This window comes from Eublepharis macularius, chromosome 4 (genome assembly GCF_028583425.1).
Source record: "Eublepharis macularius isolate TG4126 chromosome 4, MPM_Emac_v1.0, whole genome shotgun sequence".
In the NCBI taxonomy this organism is placed as follows: domain Eukaryota; kingdom Metazoa; phylum Chordata; class Lepidosauria; order Squamata; family Eublepharidae; genus Eublepharis; species Eublepharis macularius.
Genome location: NC_072793.1, coordinates 155,040,310 through 155,055,752, shown reverse-complemented (window position 1 = coordinate 155,055,752; position 15,443 = coordinate 155,040,310). Strand labels below are relative to the sequence as shown.

Below are 15,443 nucleotides of genomic sequence, written 5' to 3'. Positions count from 1 at the left end.
GCTCACTCGAATGTTCCTCTTTGTGCGCTCACAAAGCTTGTGCACACGCCCAACTCCAGTATGATGATGTCACTTCTGCAAAGTGATATCATCGCCAGCTAGGGTTGCCAGCTCCAAGTTGGGAAATTCCTGGAGATCTAGGGGGTGAAATCTGGAGAAACCAGAAGAAAGTAGGGTTTGGGGAGGGAAAAGATCTTGGCATGGCATAATTCCATAGAGTCCACCCGCCAAAGTAGCCATTTTCTCCAGGTGAACTGATCTCTGTGGCCTGGAGACCAGTTGTAATTCTGGGAGCTCTCCAGCCACTACCTGGAGGCTGTATCACAAAAGACCGTGACCAACTAACTAAGAAGGTATCAAAAATAATACAGTCAATGTAAATCTACAAACAGTGAATTTATATAATAAATACAAGAAATAATCCAATGTAACAGTCAACAAAACTCTTAAAGGGAGCCTCGGCAAAACCAAACCACCCCGTTGCAAGTTGCTCCACCAGGTAGCAACGCGCAAAACCAAGGAAAAAAGGGGGGGAAGGCAACCAAAGAGTAGAAATCTAGGCTGTGATCTTAGCCCAACCCTTAACAACAAAATAAGTAAATAAATATTCAAACACAAACTACCAACTTGTGCAACAGGTAATTCATATGAAAGTAACAAAGCCAATAAGGTCTGTAACAGTAAACTCAATAAATAAACTGCTGAAAGTATTCAAATTGTAATCCATATGAAAATAAAGAAAATCTTGAAGATTAATATACAATTTAAACCAAAAGCTTTTTTGTTGAGAGTAATGGACAGACAGCTAGAAAATAGACATGGTATTTTTTTCTATTTATGACAATGGCAGCGAGGCTACTATATGCTCAGAAGAGTCCAATATTGCCCAGCGGCTGCTATAGAGAACTGGACTGCGAAGATGAGGGAGTTAGCTGAGATGGCTGAACTTGCTGCTTTGATTAGAGAGAAGACACTATCTACATTTATAACAAATTGGAAACCTTTTATTGACTCTGTCCAGGGTTTTTTTTCTGGGGAAAGAGGTGGTGGAACTCAGTGGGTTGCCCTTGGAGAAAATGGTCACATGGCTGGTGGCCCCGCCCCCTGATCTCCAGACAGAGGGGAGTTGAGATTGCCCTCCGCGCGGCGCGGAGGGCAATCTCAACTCCCCTCTGTCTGGAGATCAGGGGGCGGGGCCACCAGCCATGTGACCATTTTCAAGAAGTTCCGCAACTCTGTTCCCCCGCGTTCCCCCTGAAAAAAAGCCCTGACTCTGTCCATGAAAGTGAAAAAATTAACTGATGATTTCTGGTTTTGAAGTGTAAGGGGGGAAGTACTATAGAAAAATGAGAAGCTTTATTCTAATAACAAGACTACAACTGTGAATTCTGTAATTATGCTGATATTTGTTGTAGAGAAAATAGATTCTCCTTTATATTTATTTTGTTTCCTTCTTTTTTCTTTCTATTTGGTTCTTTTTTTAAAAAAACTTGTATCTGTTTTTTAAAAAAAACTCGATAAAATTTATACAAAAAATGTATACATTCAAATAATGTTTTGCTATGGGAATATGGGGTGTCCTTTATTTTTGTAGTTAATGTGAGGTTTTGAATGTATATTTACTGTGGTTTAGAACACAGACCTCTAAGGTAAGAAAGAGGGGGCTGAGTAAGTAAAGTGTGTTATGACAGGATGGTAGCTGTACCCTATGGAGTGGAGTGGATGTTGGGCTGTAGTGGCGGAGAGAAATAGGAAGAATGAGGTGCCAGAGACTGAGGGAAGTCTGTGTTCCTTATGATAATAGCCTACCTGGGAAAAACGCTTTTGTGACTAACTTTATTTAAGAGAATAAAAGGAAAGAAGACCTGCATATGTCTTGTAACCATGTACCTAGTAGTCTAAATGAAACCATTTCACTTTTGAGCTACGCTGAGACCATTATGCTTTTATGCTTATAAGCTATATTTCTGTTTATGAAAAAGACTAGCCGTTTTATTTAGAATAAAGGATTCTTGTTTCCTCACAGCCACCACCAGCCCTCATGCACTGACCACTCTATCACTGGTTCTTTCTAAAGCAAATTCATGGTCCAACAGACTTAAGATTTTGGGCTCTTTTTAGATCAGATTTACCCATAGGGGTAAAATACTTTTTAAAAGAGGCAGAGTGGACTTTGAGACTGATGATTCTGGGATTCTCATGGGTTAGAAAGCCTCGAATTGTTGTCTCATATATGGGATAAAACTGAGTCCCACTTCTCTCTTAAATTCTGTTGCTGTGTGAAAGATCCCTAGTCCATCCTCACAGAACTACAATTCCCAGAGTTCCTCGAGGAAAGATTCTTAAACGCTTTTGAGTCTAGAGCGTAAACAGTCCAGAGAGAAATCGAAGGGGACTCGTTAGGATCTCCGCGGCTTCTGCAACCCAAATCAGGTCTGTCATAAGGGGAGGGGGAATGAGGACGATTCTTTCATCAGGCAGCTCCATTTGCTGAGCAGGGTGAAGACTTCCCATATCTTCATTGAGGGGGAGAATGAAGAACTACAATTCCCAGAGTTCCCCGAGGAAAGATTCTTAAACGCGTTTGAGTCTAGAGCGGAAACAGTCCAGAGAGAAATCAAAGGGGACTCGTTAGGATCTCCGCGGCTTCTGCGGGGGCACGTTTCCACCTTTCAGGTTCAAGGAAGTAACTTCCGCCTCAGCTGGTTTCTCATTAGCTATGAATTAATGCATCCTACCCCATGCACCATTGGAGACAGAGATCAGTTGCCCCTGTTGAAGAGTAGATTTAAATTTGGAGTAGATTTAAATCCCTGTGGGCAATCATAGTTTTTCTTTTAGGTTGTCTACAGCATGGCACCCAGCCCTAACTGGTATTATGTTTGTTTAGTCACCCATTTTCATGGCACATTCTACCAAAAAGGCCTTGAAATACGCATACCTCATATGCCCATGTAGCCCAAGGTTGTCCGCGCTGTGTGGCAAAAGTTCTCAAGCAGACCCTGAGGTGTTTCCCACACCTCTTACCTAAAACCTTTAACTGGAGATTGAATCTAGGCCTTAGGGTGCACAAAGCCACTGGGCCACAATCCCTCCCATATGGGATGAAAGTTCCCCTCACAGTCTCCCCGACCCGCTGTTCATTTTGAACTTTAACAAGACTGTATGGCGAGGAAAGCTAAACTAGAAATGAAAATGCCCTTCTGAAAACGCCTTTCTTCACGATTTTCTCCTCAACAGGCTGCTGAATCTTCCTAGCTGAGGGCATTGCCAAGCCTCTCAGAGGCAGGAGAGGCTTGATATTTGGGATCCATGGAGCTACACAGCACCAGGCCTGGGAAGGGCTGGATTCCCTTCCTAACAGCTTCTCTTCCCTGGGAACTCCCTGAGCAATATCACGCCTCAGAACAAGGACTTGTCAGCCCCTGTTCTTTGGGAAAGGAAGCCATTTTGATCCGCCTCCAATCCCAGCAGGAATCCATACCACAGAGCTTCAATGCAGGAGCCATCCCAGCAGGAGAAGTTTTACGGGAGACAGTCTCCCAGCTAAGCAAGGCAGCTCAGCAGTGGTTGCGTCCCCAGGAGCACAGTAAGGAGGAGATTCTGGACCTGGTCATCTTGGAACAGTTCCTGTTTGTGCTACCAACAGAGATGCAGGCCTGGATGAAAGCCAAAGAGCCAGGCAGCAGTGAAGAGGCACTTCAATTTGCTGAGGTCTACCTGCAGGAGCAAGAACCTGCCAAGCCAAGTCAGGTAAAGAGTGAGGGGTGGAAGAAAGGCAATTGCCAAGGTTTTTTGGTTTTCAGGGGCTCCTACAACTAGACACCATAGACCAGAGAATACCCAGTAAACAATGAAATCTGCCATTGGCTATGATTTTGTGTGAGGATTGCCAGAAAGGTGTGGGGTAGGGGAAACAGTCTGGCTTGCTCCTTTGAATCCAATAGTATCTTATGGTGCAAGAATCATTAGGTGACTTTTTCCAAGATGTGATCACTTGATAATGCCTGTACATTGAATCGCTCTCAAAGGTACAGGGTAGAAGCTGGCAACAAGAGTTGGGAACCTGATCTGTTGATGTAGAGTCTCTCTACAGAAGACATCTTACACAGGGACGCTCAAGTGACTTTCTGTGAAGTCTTATATTCAAGTGTACTCTGTCTCCCTTGCTGTGCATGTGTATTCACAATGGGAGAACAACTGTAATAGCTTTCACCTGAGTGTCTACACAAGATGTCTTGTGTAGAGAGACTCATAGTGTGGTATTGCTCTGGGCCTTGGTATCTATGTAAAGAAAGTGTTGTATAATTTGTATTGAAAGTTCTGTAGAAAACCAGTTTAGTTTTAAACTGGAAGTGTTAATAAGGAACGCAAATTACTTATCAAATAGATGTAATTAATGAAGGCATAGACCCTTTACCTAATGAGGGCATAGACAGACACAGCACTTTTCTTAGGCACTACAGGTGTTAAAATGCTTAACATAACTAAGTAGTAGGGCTTTTTTGTGGCAGCATTCACCAGTAGAGAATACCAGCACCTTTCTGATGAACTTTCCCATGTCCGGGGGTGGGGGGGAATTGGTGGAAATCAGTGCAACCTTATACATGATTGCCAACACCTTTTTAAAAATGCTAGTATGTTATTGCCAATTTTAGCTGTTGTATATTATGACTTTGTTTATCCTGTATTTTTTTTTAGATTTTCTCCAACATTTTTGCAAGAAAATGTAACAGATGACTTGCATTTTCAGCTCACAGATTTTCCCTATATATGTGTGCATTCGTATTCTGACATGCCTATATTTAGCAGAAACCATCATTTGTCAGAATTTTTTTTTAATCTAGCTGCGTTGCTGTTAAAGGCAGAGGACTAGAGAAAGAGACTGAATCTAGAAGAGGCAATCTGAAAATTTGGATTGGGGCTTCAGGCTGAAAAGGAAGTGACTGATCTGAAATTTTGCACTACTGTGTTTGAATGGAGTGACACCCCCCCCCCCCGAGTCTAAAGATCACAAAATGCTGAGGAGCCTTCTTCCAACCTGTGGCTCTTCCACTGGAGGAAGAGCCACTCAAGTCAGAGGAAGGCTCCTTTATGCAATGGAGTGGCAGGATATAAGACATAGTGGTATTAGAGTTGCTACTTAATTCCCCCTCTCTTTGCCAGCAGGGCTCCTGTGCTTTTAATAACTGCATGGCTGACAGAAAATTCATAGCACAGAACCTTTTCTATCCTATGTTTCCAGATTGAAAAAAGCTTCTCTTGTTGGTTTTCTGTTTTATATGTAGCTTTGAAAAAGCTACAACTATTTCGCAGGGGGCGGGGATAATTGACATATCTAGATATCACAGGCTCACTGGGCACAAGTCAGTTTTCCCAGGGGTGTAGGTCAGGCCCTGTATTCATGTCATTTTTAGCAACAGATAGCGGGCCCAACAGCATTGGGTAACCAAGTTTTGATGCTGGATGTTTACATTACAAATATCTGATAAAAGCACTGAAAGAAGCGAACAAATCTTGTTCAGCCTCGGTGGCCTTTGGCCAGTCCCCCTCTCCCATCCTAGTTTGTTTTGCTTGGGGTTTTGAAAGGGTAGCATTTGGAGCTGGGGTTATGTTACAGCCTCAACCTGAGCTTTTGAGAGAGGAATGCCTTAAGGGTACAAGCCAAAAGGAAGTTCTCCTGCACAAGCTCCATTAAAATGGGTGGGGTCCCCATTAACGTTATGTTCGGCAGCTCCCATTCATTTCAGTGGGGCTTGCACAGGAGGCGGTCCTGCTGGGTTATAATAATTAATCATGTTTTTATGCTGACCTTCTATGCATCATCATCAAAACAATGCTTCGAGATATGTTTATGGCTGCCAACAGGCCTGAGAAAAATTCCCTGTCCCTTTAATGTGTGGAAATAAGCAGTTGAAGCTTTTAATGGCATAGAACAGGATGTAGCGATCCCATGCCCCCCGTGGGGGTCAGGGGATCGCCTGCTCCCAGCCTCCGCCCCCCACTCACCTGCTGGCAGAAGGCAAGGAAACAGAGTAAATGGGCTCAGTAGCCCTGCAGTGTGATTCCAAGCACTCCGGAGCACTTCCTTGTCTCCAGGAATGATGTCATTTCCAGCATGGCAAGGCCTCCACGTGGGACTGATCTGATCAAAATCAGTCCCCAACACTATTCCTCCTAGAACGTACCCTTCACCCCTTTTTTAGCTCTGGAGGATCTGGCAACCCTAACAGGATAGGTTGGTTTTTTTTCTCCTAGCAGTTGGCACCTCTAGATAGGCTGCACTGAGACATAGTTCTTGTCCTAGTCTTGCTTGTTGAGCTGAGCAGTGATTTGAACTCGAGTCTTCTTGGTTAGAGGGTAATACGTTAGCCAGGTATGTTGAGGAACGTACTATCAAAGGCTAGATAAATTCATAACTTGATTTTTTATTTGGATTATTATATGTATTTGTGAGCTCTGACTGATGAAAATGTATGATGGAATACATTTTGTTAGTCCTTAAGGTATCACTGGACTGCTCTTATTCAAAATAGTCCATGTGAACCTCCATGACATCAAGATTACCAAAATCATGGGAACGAGCAACAATGAAGGAGCATCACTATTATTTATTGTTTGTGAATTTCTCAGGGACATCTGGCTGACTTTGAGCTGATCTAGGAAACCATTTCAATTGTTCTCATTGAGAATTTGGATCACTTCCCCCTTAGTCTTGTGTTGTTCATCACAGGTGTCAGATCCAAGATGATACCCAAGGAGACTGGTGCAGAGAGATTAATCAAATAACTAGGACATGCCTTGCTTCTCACTGAGCTGGGTCTCCTTCTGTCTCTTGTAGCTGCCAGTTACCTTTCAGGATGTGACCATATCTTTCACTGAGAAAGAGTGGGCTCTTCTGGAAGCCAGTGAAAAGGCTCTTTACTGGGACACCATGCAGGACAATTATGACAATGTGGCCTCTCTGGGTAAGGATCCTCTGCTTCTAGATAGTATACATTATACAATAAGCAGCACAAGTTGCTTTTCTCTTTGACCTCTGGTTTCTATTGGTTTTTAATCACAAGCTGTCAATATTCTTATAGGTGCTAACTCTTTTTAAAAAATTGAGATGACTATTAATAATCAGAAGCTATCCATACTGATGCACCCTCTGGGGTCTCTAGGCCTCCCCAGAGGAGTTAGCCGTGTTAGTCTGTAGTAGCAAAATCAAAAAGAGTCCAGTATCACCTTTAAGACTAATCAACTTTATTGTAGCATAAGCTTTCGAGAATCACAGTTCTCTTCGTCAGATGCAGATCCAATAATGTCCATCTGCTCTGTACACTGGACAAACCAGCCAACCTCTGCGCAAAAGAATAAATGGACACAAATTTGACATTAAAAATGGCAACATCCAGAAACCAGTGGGAGAACATTTCAATCTACCAGGACATTCCATCAAGGACTTAAAGGTCACTGTAGTTCAACAGAAACCTTTCAAAACAAAATCCAGCGGGAAGCTGCTGAATTGGAATTCATATGTAAATTTGACTCAGTCAAGCTGGGATTGAATAGAGACTATGAATGGTTATCTCATTATCAGAAGTAACTGACTTCCTTAACAGAAGCAAACCAATCTCCATATCAGAAGCTACTGTTTGCATCTACTCCGCCCTCCCCTCTCCACCTATATATCTGACCAGTTTCTTCTTGCCCTCCATGCATCTGACGAAGAGAACTGTGATTCTCGAAAGCTTGTGCTACAATAAAGTTGGTTAGTCTTAAAGGTGCTACTGGACTCTTTTTTATTTAGGCCTTCCCATGCTCATCAGAAACATGAATATGATGAATTCCAGAAGGGTAGCTGTGGAAGTCTGCTGCTGCACAAAAAATGGAGTCTTAGGGCAACTTAAGGACTCAAAATGTATGCAGGCACCAGCTTGTGTACAGCAGAGCCCTCTTCATCAAATGCATGAAGTATTCTACTCTGTGGGAGGAAGAATACATACATGTAAATAGCAAAGGGGTGAGGGGAGGTTACAGATAGTGGATAGAAGGCTCACCATTGCAAGACTTGTGTTGCATTGCTTTGCAGAGGCCAGACAAAAACAAGGGCCAGCATTTGATCCAATTAGAGTTGGCTCAGAACACCAGAGCTCAACTTCCAGAGCTCAGCCTTTGAGCATACACTGTTCTTTAATTATCACTGCATCTCTGTAAGCATGTGCAAAGTACGCATCAAGGGCTAATTTACACAAGATATGTTTGGGGTTCATTGACTGATGCATTTCATAATGAGTTTGTCGCAGTAGTGGATGAACCGATGCAGCCCCACTGAGAGGGATTTACCCAATTTTGGCTTAAAACCCAATACTTTTTCAGTGGTTATGATGCCCACAGCCAGCAGAGTGTTGTCAAGAATAAGAGGGATCAAGGGATGGATGTGTTACATGTGAACCAGGCTTATGTAACCACAGACACATCTGGAATTATGGAAGAAAGATTCCAAGATATACTGATGGGTGGATTTGAACCCCTACAGCTTTCTTAGAAATTGTTCTCTGAGCTCAGTGGAGATGTTTGGAGGTATCTGCACTTTCAGACGTATTAGCCTAGGGGCTGGTTGCTTAACAGTGTAAGAGCGGCACCCTTCTGAGCCCATTGAAGTCAATAGGGTGTAACTCTGCTTAGGATGGCACTGCCAGAGACTTATCTTTACCAGAGACTTCATAAGCACAACTTATCTGATTGTACTTTCTATCATTATCCTGTGACCAAAATGTCACAATCTGCAATAAATTGTTATGCTCTTTTTGCGTCAGGATTTTTGATACCAGAAACTGATGCAATGTTACCAGAAGAAAGGACAACGCAAGGGACTCTCGAGTTCCAGGTCTCAGAAAAAAGAACAAAAAGAGAAGTCAGCTTTTCAGGTGAGAAATCGTTATAGCCAGCCCTAGAAATGTCTCTCAAAGATGGGAAATGCCACAAAGGTCTTGCTCCAAGGAGGTGAGGCTGAGCTTTAGAACAGATGTTATAGGGCATGGTTAGATCTACATGCTGAAGCTAAGAAGATCTGGTCCTGGCCAGTTCCTTAATCTCCGAGGAATCCAGTGTAAGTTGATGAGTTCCGGCAATGAAGAAAAGACAGAATACAAATGCAATAAATCAAAGAATGAAAAAGAGCCTGCCTGTTTCACAGTTTTCTCCTACCATTTGAGTTTTAGTATGTTCAAAACACCAGAAGATTCTGGTGGTAGCAGTTATGGAAAAATGGTCCTCGCTAGCAAATTAAAACCTTAAACAGGCTCAGACTGAGAAATTTGACTCCAGCGCAAATACATCCGGAAGTCTAACAGCAGTAAACAAGAAAGGTAAGAGAAAATTCAAACCCGTAAGCCTTCCTCTCTGTCTCATCACAAACAGAGCCCCCACGTCCTAAATTTGAGATGGCCCCAAAACTAGAAACGGAACCAAGGTCATTGGTCTTTGATCTCCAGGGCTCTGAAGAAAGAGAGATCCCAAATGACGCCTGCACAGGTAGGAAGCATGCGTACAACCTCTTGGGATTAGCTGCTAGAGTTGGTAGATATGGAGCATCCAGCAAGATGGGTGGGCCTTCCAAAACTGGGAGAGACAGCCAGGAAAACTGTGCTGTTCTTCTCACAGCTCAGATTGGAGTGGAACTACCTGTCTGTGGTAGCAAGTGGAGGTGGTCCCCTCCCACCCTCTTCTTGTCCCATTCATTTGGCATGTCAGCTTCTTCTCCCTCTTTCTTTGCCTCTGCCCCATTGATGTGCAGTCTCCCACCTTCTTTCCCACCTGTCCCACCCCAGCCTTCTCCATCACTGATGAAGCTCCACACTGCCCTCTCCTTCCCAGGCTCCAACACCTCACTCACCTTTTTTCCCCTCCTCGAAAGAATAAGTTTGGGTAGCAGCAGGATATAGCTGAGGCTGTTAGGGTGCAACCTGTTTCTGTCCACTACTTCTACAGAATCCTGTTTCACTGTCCCTTAACTTCAGTCACCTGCCAGTAGTAGTGATAATTTAGAGAGCCCCATGGAACCCATTTTAAGATCTGTTGTCACTGAAGAAGTGTGGGATGAGAATACAATGTATAAATGATCTGGAAAACAGATTATTATTAGCAAGATTTTTATCCCACCTTTCTGCCCTCACAGGGCCACCAAGATGGCTAACAAATTTAAACCATTCAAATTAAGGTATCTTAAAAGCCATTAAACCAAAATATAAATGCATGATTAAAACAATTTTAAGTCAGAATTTAAAATAAATACAACAATTTTTTTAAAAAAAATTAAAACTTTGAGGAGGAAGGAGAGATCTCTCAGGGAATGCCAAGTGTATCAAAAAAGTCCTCACCCACTGGCTGAAGATGGCAACAGAAGGTGACAGGCAAATTTCCCTGGGGAGAGAGTTTGAGAGTTTTGGTGCTACTACTGAGACTGTTGGCTCTCAGGTTATCCCCTGCCTACTCTGGGAAGGTGGGGGTACCTGAAGCACAACCTCTGAAGATGATTGCAGTGGTCAGGTGAGTTCATACGGGAGCAGGTGGTCCTTCAGGTATGTTGGTCCCAAACTTCATAGGTCTTTAAACGTCAGCACAGCACCTTGAATTGTGTCAGGAAACAGATTTGGAGCCAGTGTAGATGAGCCAAGACTGGAGTGATATGATTCCTGTGACCTACTCCAATCAACATCCTGGCTGCAGCATTCTGCATCAAATGAAGTTTCTGAACCCTTTTCAAGGGGAGACCCACGTAGAGCACATTGCATTAATCTAATCTAGATGTAACTAGGGCATATACCACAGTGGCCAGATCTTTCCTGCCTAGGAAAGGCTGCAGCTGGCTAGTCAAAGCTAGTAAAAGGCCCCAGCTGCCACTTACTTATTCAGCAATAGGTCTGGGTCCAAGAGCTTACTCAAACTATGGACACATTCCTTCAAAAGGAGTGGAGCCCCATCCAGAATTGGTGACCCCTTAAATCCTGAGTTTCAGCATCAGATTATGTCAGATCTGATGGATGTTTCGCATAGGCTAGAAATTATTGTTTTCATTACCTGTGCTTGCTGCTTTCTTTGTAAAGCTGTTCTTTTCTAAACTTGTGTCTTCTCTCTTTATTCCAGTGGAGAAGAGACTGGTTAAAGAGGATCCAAAAAATAGCTCCCAGCACAAAGACCCTAAACTAGTGGAGATGCAAAGTATATCCCAGGACTTGTCAGAAGGGAACTCCAAGATGATCAAGATTCATGAGCAAAACTTCCTACTGCAGCAAGATGAGGCACACTTTGACACAGAGAAGTTTTTCAAGGAGGCACCACAGGTAGTGAATGGTCTGTACCTCCAGGAGGCCCATCACATCTGCACTGAATGTGGGAAAAGCTATCACTCCTTTGCTGCTCTGACGAAGCATCACAGGACCCACAAGGTGGGAAAACACTTCAGGTGCCCCTTCTGCGAAAAGAGCTTCAGTCGGAGCGCTCATCTCATCACTCATCAGAGGAGCCACGCTGGCCTGAAACCATTTCAGTGTACTGATTGCGAGAAAAATTTCGACAACAAGTCAACCCTTATTAAACACCAGAGAACCCACACGGGGGAGAAACCCTATGTGTGCCTGGACTGTGGCAGAGGCTTCACACAAAGCTCCAACCTTATTAAGCATCGAAGGATTCATACTGGGGTGAAGCCGTACAAGTGTCCCGATTGCAACAGAAGCTTCACTCAGAGCTCGCAGCTCATTGATCATCAGAGAATCCACACAGGGGAGAGACCCTACAAATGCCCTGACTGTGGGAAAGGTTTCAGCCTGTGCTCCAGTCTCATCATACATCACCGAATCCATACTGGAGAGAAACCATTCGAATGTCCTGTCTGTGAAAAAAGTTTCAGCAGCCAATCAGCTCTTATAAAGCACAGACGAATCCACACAGGAGGCAAACCTTATGAATGCACTGCCTGTGGGAAGACTTTCACTCAGAACTCCAGCCTTATTGCACACCAGAGAATCCATACTGGGGACAAACCTCATAAATGTCCTCAGTGTGCCAAGTGCTTCACACAAAGCTCAAGTCTCCTCATCCATCAAAGGATACACACAAGAGAGAGGCCGTATCAGTGTTCCAGCTGTGAGAAATGCTTCAGTATAAAATCACATCTCCTTGGCCACCAGAAAATCCATGCAGAGAAGAAAATACCTTTTGAGTGCTCCAACTGTGGCAGAGGTTTCAGTGCAAATTCCTACCATAAATTGCATCAGAGATCTTGTTTAAGCAGAAACAGCAACCAACTTCACTCACCTCTGGAAACCAGTTTTGATCAATGAAGCTGCACGTGGGAGACTGACCATTTATTAGTTCCTGCCCATCAAATTTGAGCTAATTAAATCTATTTAAGAACCCAGAGTGAATTTCCCAGAGATTCAAGATCTGAACCCTTTACTCTCTTTCCAAATCCTTCTCACGCAGGAAGCCACTCTGAATGGCAACTGAACTGCTGTATTGGACTAGCAGCCTTCCAGATCACAGCTCATGTTTGCAGAGGATCTTAATTGGTAGGCTGGACAATATGAGATGAAGTGGTCCTCGGAGAGTTATATTACTTGTCCTTCTTACTTGGTGTCCAAGCCCTGGCAGTATTCCAGCCTGAATGAAGAATAGTTTACTGTGCTCCATTCCTTGCTCTGATTTTCCCAGCCCCTAAAACTGTAAGCTATCTGGACAGCTCTGAACATCAGAGGTGGATGATGTAGTCATCCAATCTAGCCATTGGATTAGATTCCATAAATTTTTGGAACATAGGTATTTATTCTAAGTAACAGAAAACAGTATCTATTTATACCTCACTTGACTGGCTCTTACTTTAAATGTAAACATATTAATTATATTGACTGTGAATTCCACAAGTCAACTCTGATCAGCTTCTGTGATTGTAAAGCAGGGTGAGCACAAAACCTTCTCAGAGGCTCTGATCTTACACTGACTGTATGGTAGTCACTGCAGTGTAGCTCTTTCCATGTAGACAACTAACACAAACAAGCCTGGGGCAGGTGGGAAGAGCGCATACTGGAGCTTCTGCTCTTGGCCTGGGGAAATTCCAGAGCAGTTCCTATCTCCAGTCCTAACAGTGTTCAAGCAGGAAATGTGCATGTTTTTATTTAGTACAGTAGACCATCACCATTAAAGGGGGATCCGTTCCTGAGATCACCATGAATGGCAAAACATTGGAGGCAGGGTTCTTCATCCCAATCAGTAAAAAACAATTTTCCTGCAAAATTTCATGATGTAATGATTGCAATGATGATGTCGTGGGAACAAAAACAGGCTGGAGACTGTCACATGTTCAGATTGTGGACTACAAATAAGTGAAACCACCAGTCACAAATCCTCAAAAGAGGGTTTACCATAACTTTATCCCACTCTTCCTCCTAGGAGCTCAGAGCAGCATACATGGTTCTCCCTTCTCCATTATATACACACAACAACCCTGTAAGGTAGGTTGGGCCAGTCACACTCCGCCTAAAGAGACTCTCTAACCAGTGCGCCACCCTGGTTCTTGATTTATAGGGTCTTAGTCTGAGCCCTGTGATGCCTGACAAAGGGTAGGCAGGCAGGCCCTTTGGTTCTCCTGCCATTTTTATCAATAAAGCATTGAAAGCTGAGAGTAATTCTCCTGTCAGCAGATTGTACAATTAAACAGCTGATCTGCAGACACATAGGAAATACACAGCTTGATTGTAGGCCTAAATGATTACTGCACAATAGTGTAAATTAGGAACAGTTTCCAATTGGATTAAGAATACTGAATAGTTTGAAGAAGCTTTTGGAAGGGAGGTGGTCTGTGACTACCTTATGTTGTTTTTGTGTATGATTGTTAGTGATGAATTGATGCATTTCTATTGTACTTAATTTCTACCTAAGGTCACATTTTGTGTATGAATCTTTTTTCTGCTGTGTAAATAAATTGATTAATTTGCAATGATTCTGTTGTTCTTCTCAGGATTCCATGCTATTGTTAACTGAAAAAGAATTAACAGCTGGTACAAATTGGCCTCTTTTTTTTGCTAAAATTAGTTCCTTTAAAAACAATCCCCCAGTAGTTAAACACCTTAAGCTGGTGTCTTCAGAGAGCTATTCACAATGACTTCTGTACAGTGATCCATTCTTTATTTTTGTCTATTTAATATCTTGTTTTTCCAACAATTTCATCCCAAAGTGCTTGCATCAAAAACAAGAGAAAAAGGTCTTGCCCTCAGGCTTAAAATTGAAACCAAAAAGGGGACTAAGGTCAGAGGTAGGAGAGAGAGATCAAGGTTGACAATTAGAATTTATATGCAACCAGACCAAATCAAGCTGGTAGTCTTGCTTGGGTGAGTGGTGGAATTTGTAGCCCAGTTTTTCTTCTCCCCTCTATTCCTGTACTCTGAGTCTCTCTCTACATGAGACGCCTTGGCGCATGTTCGTCAAGTGTAGGGAGACACAATGTTAGCCTGGAAGTGTAGTTTAAAAGGACACAGCTGGCAGAGATTGCTCCTCAGAGGGTTTGTTAATTTCATCTTTGCCTCCCACCCCCCCCCCCCCAAGGCTCTGTCAATTTCACCTCTCTAGGCTAAAACTGTGTGGGATCACACAACCAGAGGGGAGCGAGAAATGGAAATGGACTGGAGCTGCCTTCCAAAGCTGGGCTTGGACCTGGAGAGGTTATTATGGGCTGAAGTTTCCCTTCTGGCATTTCACAGCCCTTTCACACAACTCCAGTGTAAAGCATCTCCTGACATGTGTTCTTCGCATGTAAAATGTCTCATGTAGAGAGACTGTCAGGGCAACTGGCCAACTGAGCACAATTCTTTCTGGCAGGGAGGGAAGCAGCAGCTAATGGCTGTGGCCAGCTGACTGCCCCTTTGCCCTGATGTTCTTCCTGGGAAGGGTTGTGTACAAACACTCAGTGGCCCTTACTCACCCTCAGGGCCGGCGCGCCCATGGAAGCCAGGTAGGCGGTGGCCTCGAGCGTGCAGGCATTGGAGGGGCGTCGGAGGGGGTGTTGGGGGCAGAGGCGCGTGCAGCGAAGCTGGCATGACTGGGCTGCAGCTAGTGCTGCAGCCAGCCAGCCAGCTCCGTGCTGCTGCCACCGCTGCCACACACCCCAGCCTGGCGCAGCTTCCGGGCGCCGCCCCAGCAGCGGCTCGCAGCTTGTGCTGGGGTGCGTGGCGGTGGCGGCACGGAGCTAGCTGGCTGGCTGCAGCAGCAGCTGCAGCCGGCCACGCCTGTTCCGCTGCGTGCTTCTCCACCCCAGCCGGTCGCAGAAGCCGTGAGCTGTTGCTGGGGTGGCGCACGGAGCAACCTCCGCGCGCCGCCCCAGCAGTGGCTCGCAGCTTCTGCGCTTGGCTGGGGCATGTGGCGGCGGCGGCATGGGGCTGGCTGGCTGGCTGGCTGGCTGG

The 15,443-nt window shown here is 44.3% G+C and overlaps 1 protein-coding gene across 1 annotated transcript; it reads left to right on the top strand.

Annotated features, from left to right (window-relative positions):
- The first annotated feature begins 3,604 nt into the window (after positions 1-3,604).
- Positions 3,605-13,920, top strand: LOC129328792 (zinc finger protein OZF-like). The gene is made up of 5 exons (XM_054978068.1): positions 3,605-3,753; positions 6,842-6,968; positions 8,805-8,915; positions 9,409-9,522; positions 11,134-13,920. The coding sequence occupies exons 1-5, from the start codon at positions 3,652-3,654 to the stop codon at positions 12,330-12,332; spliced, it is 1,653 nt and encodes a 550-aa protein (XP_054834043.1). The 5' UTR covers positions 3,605-3,651; the 3' UTR covers positions 12,333-13,920.
- The last annotated feature ends 1,523 nt before the right edge of the window (positions 13,921-15,443 follow it).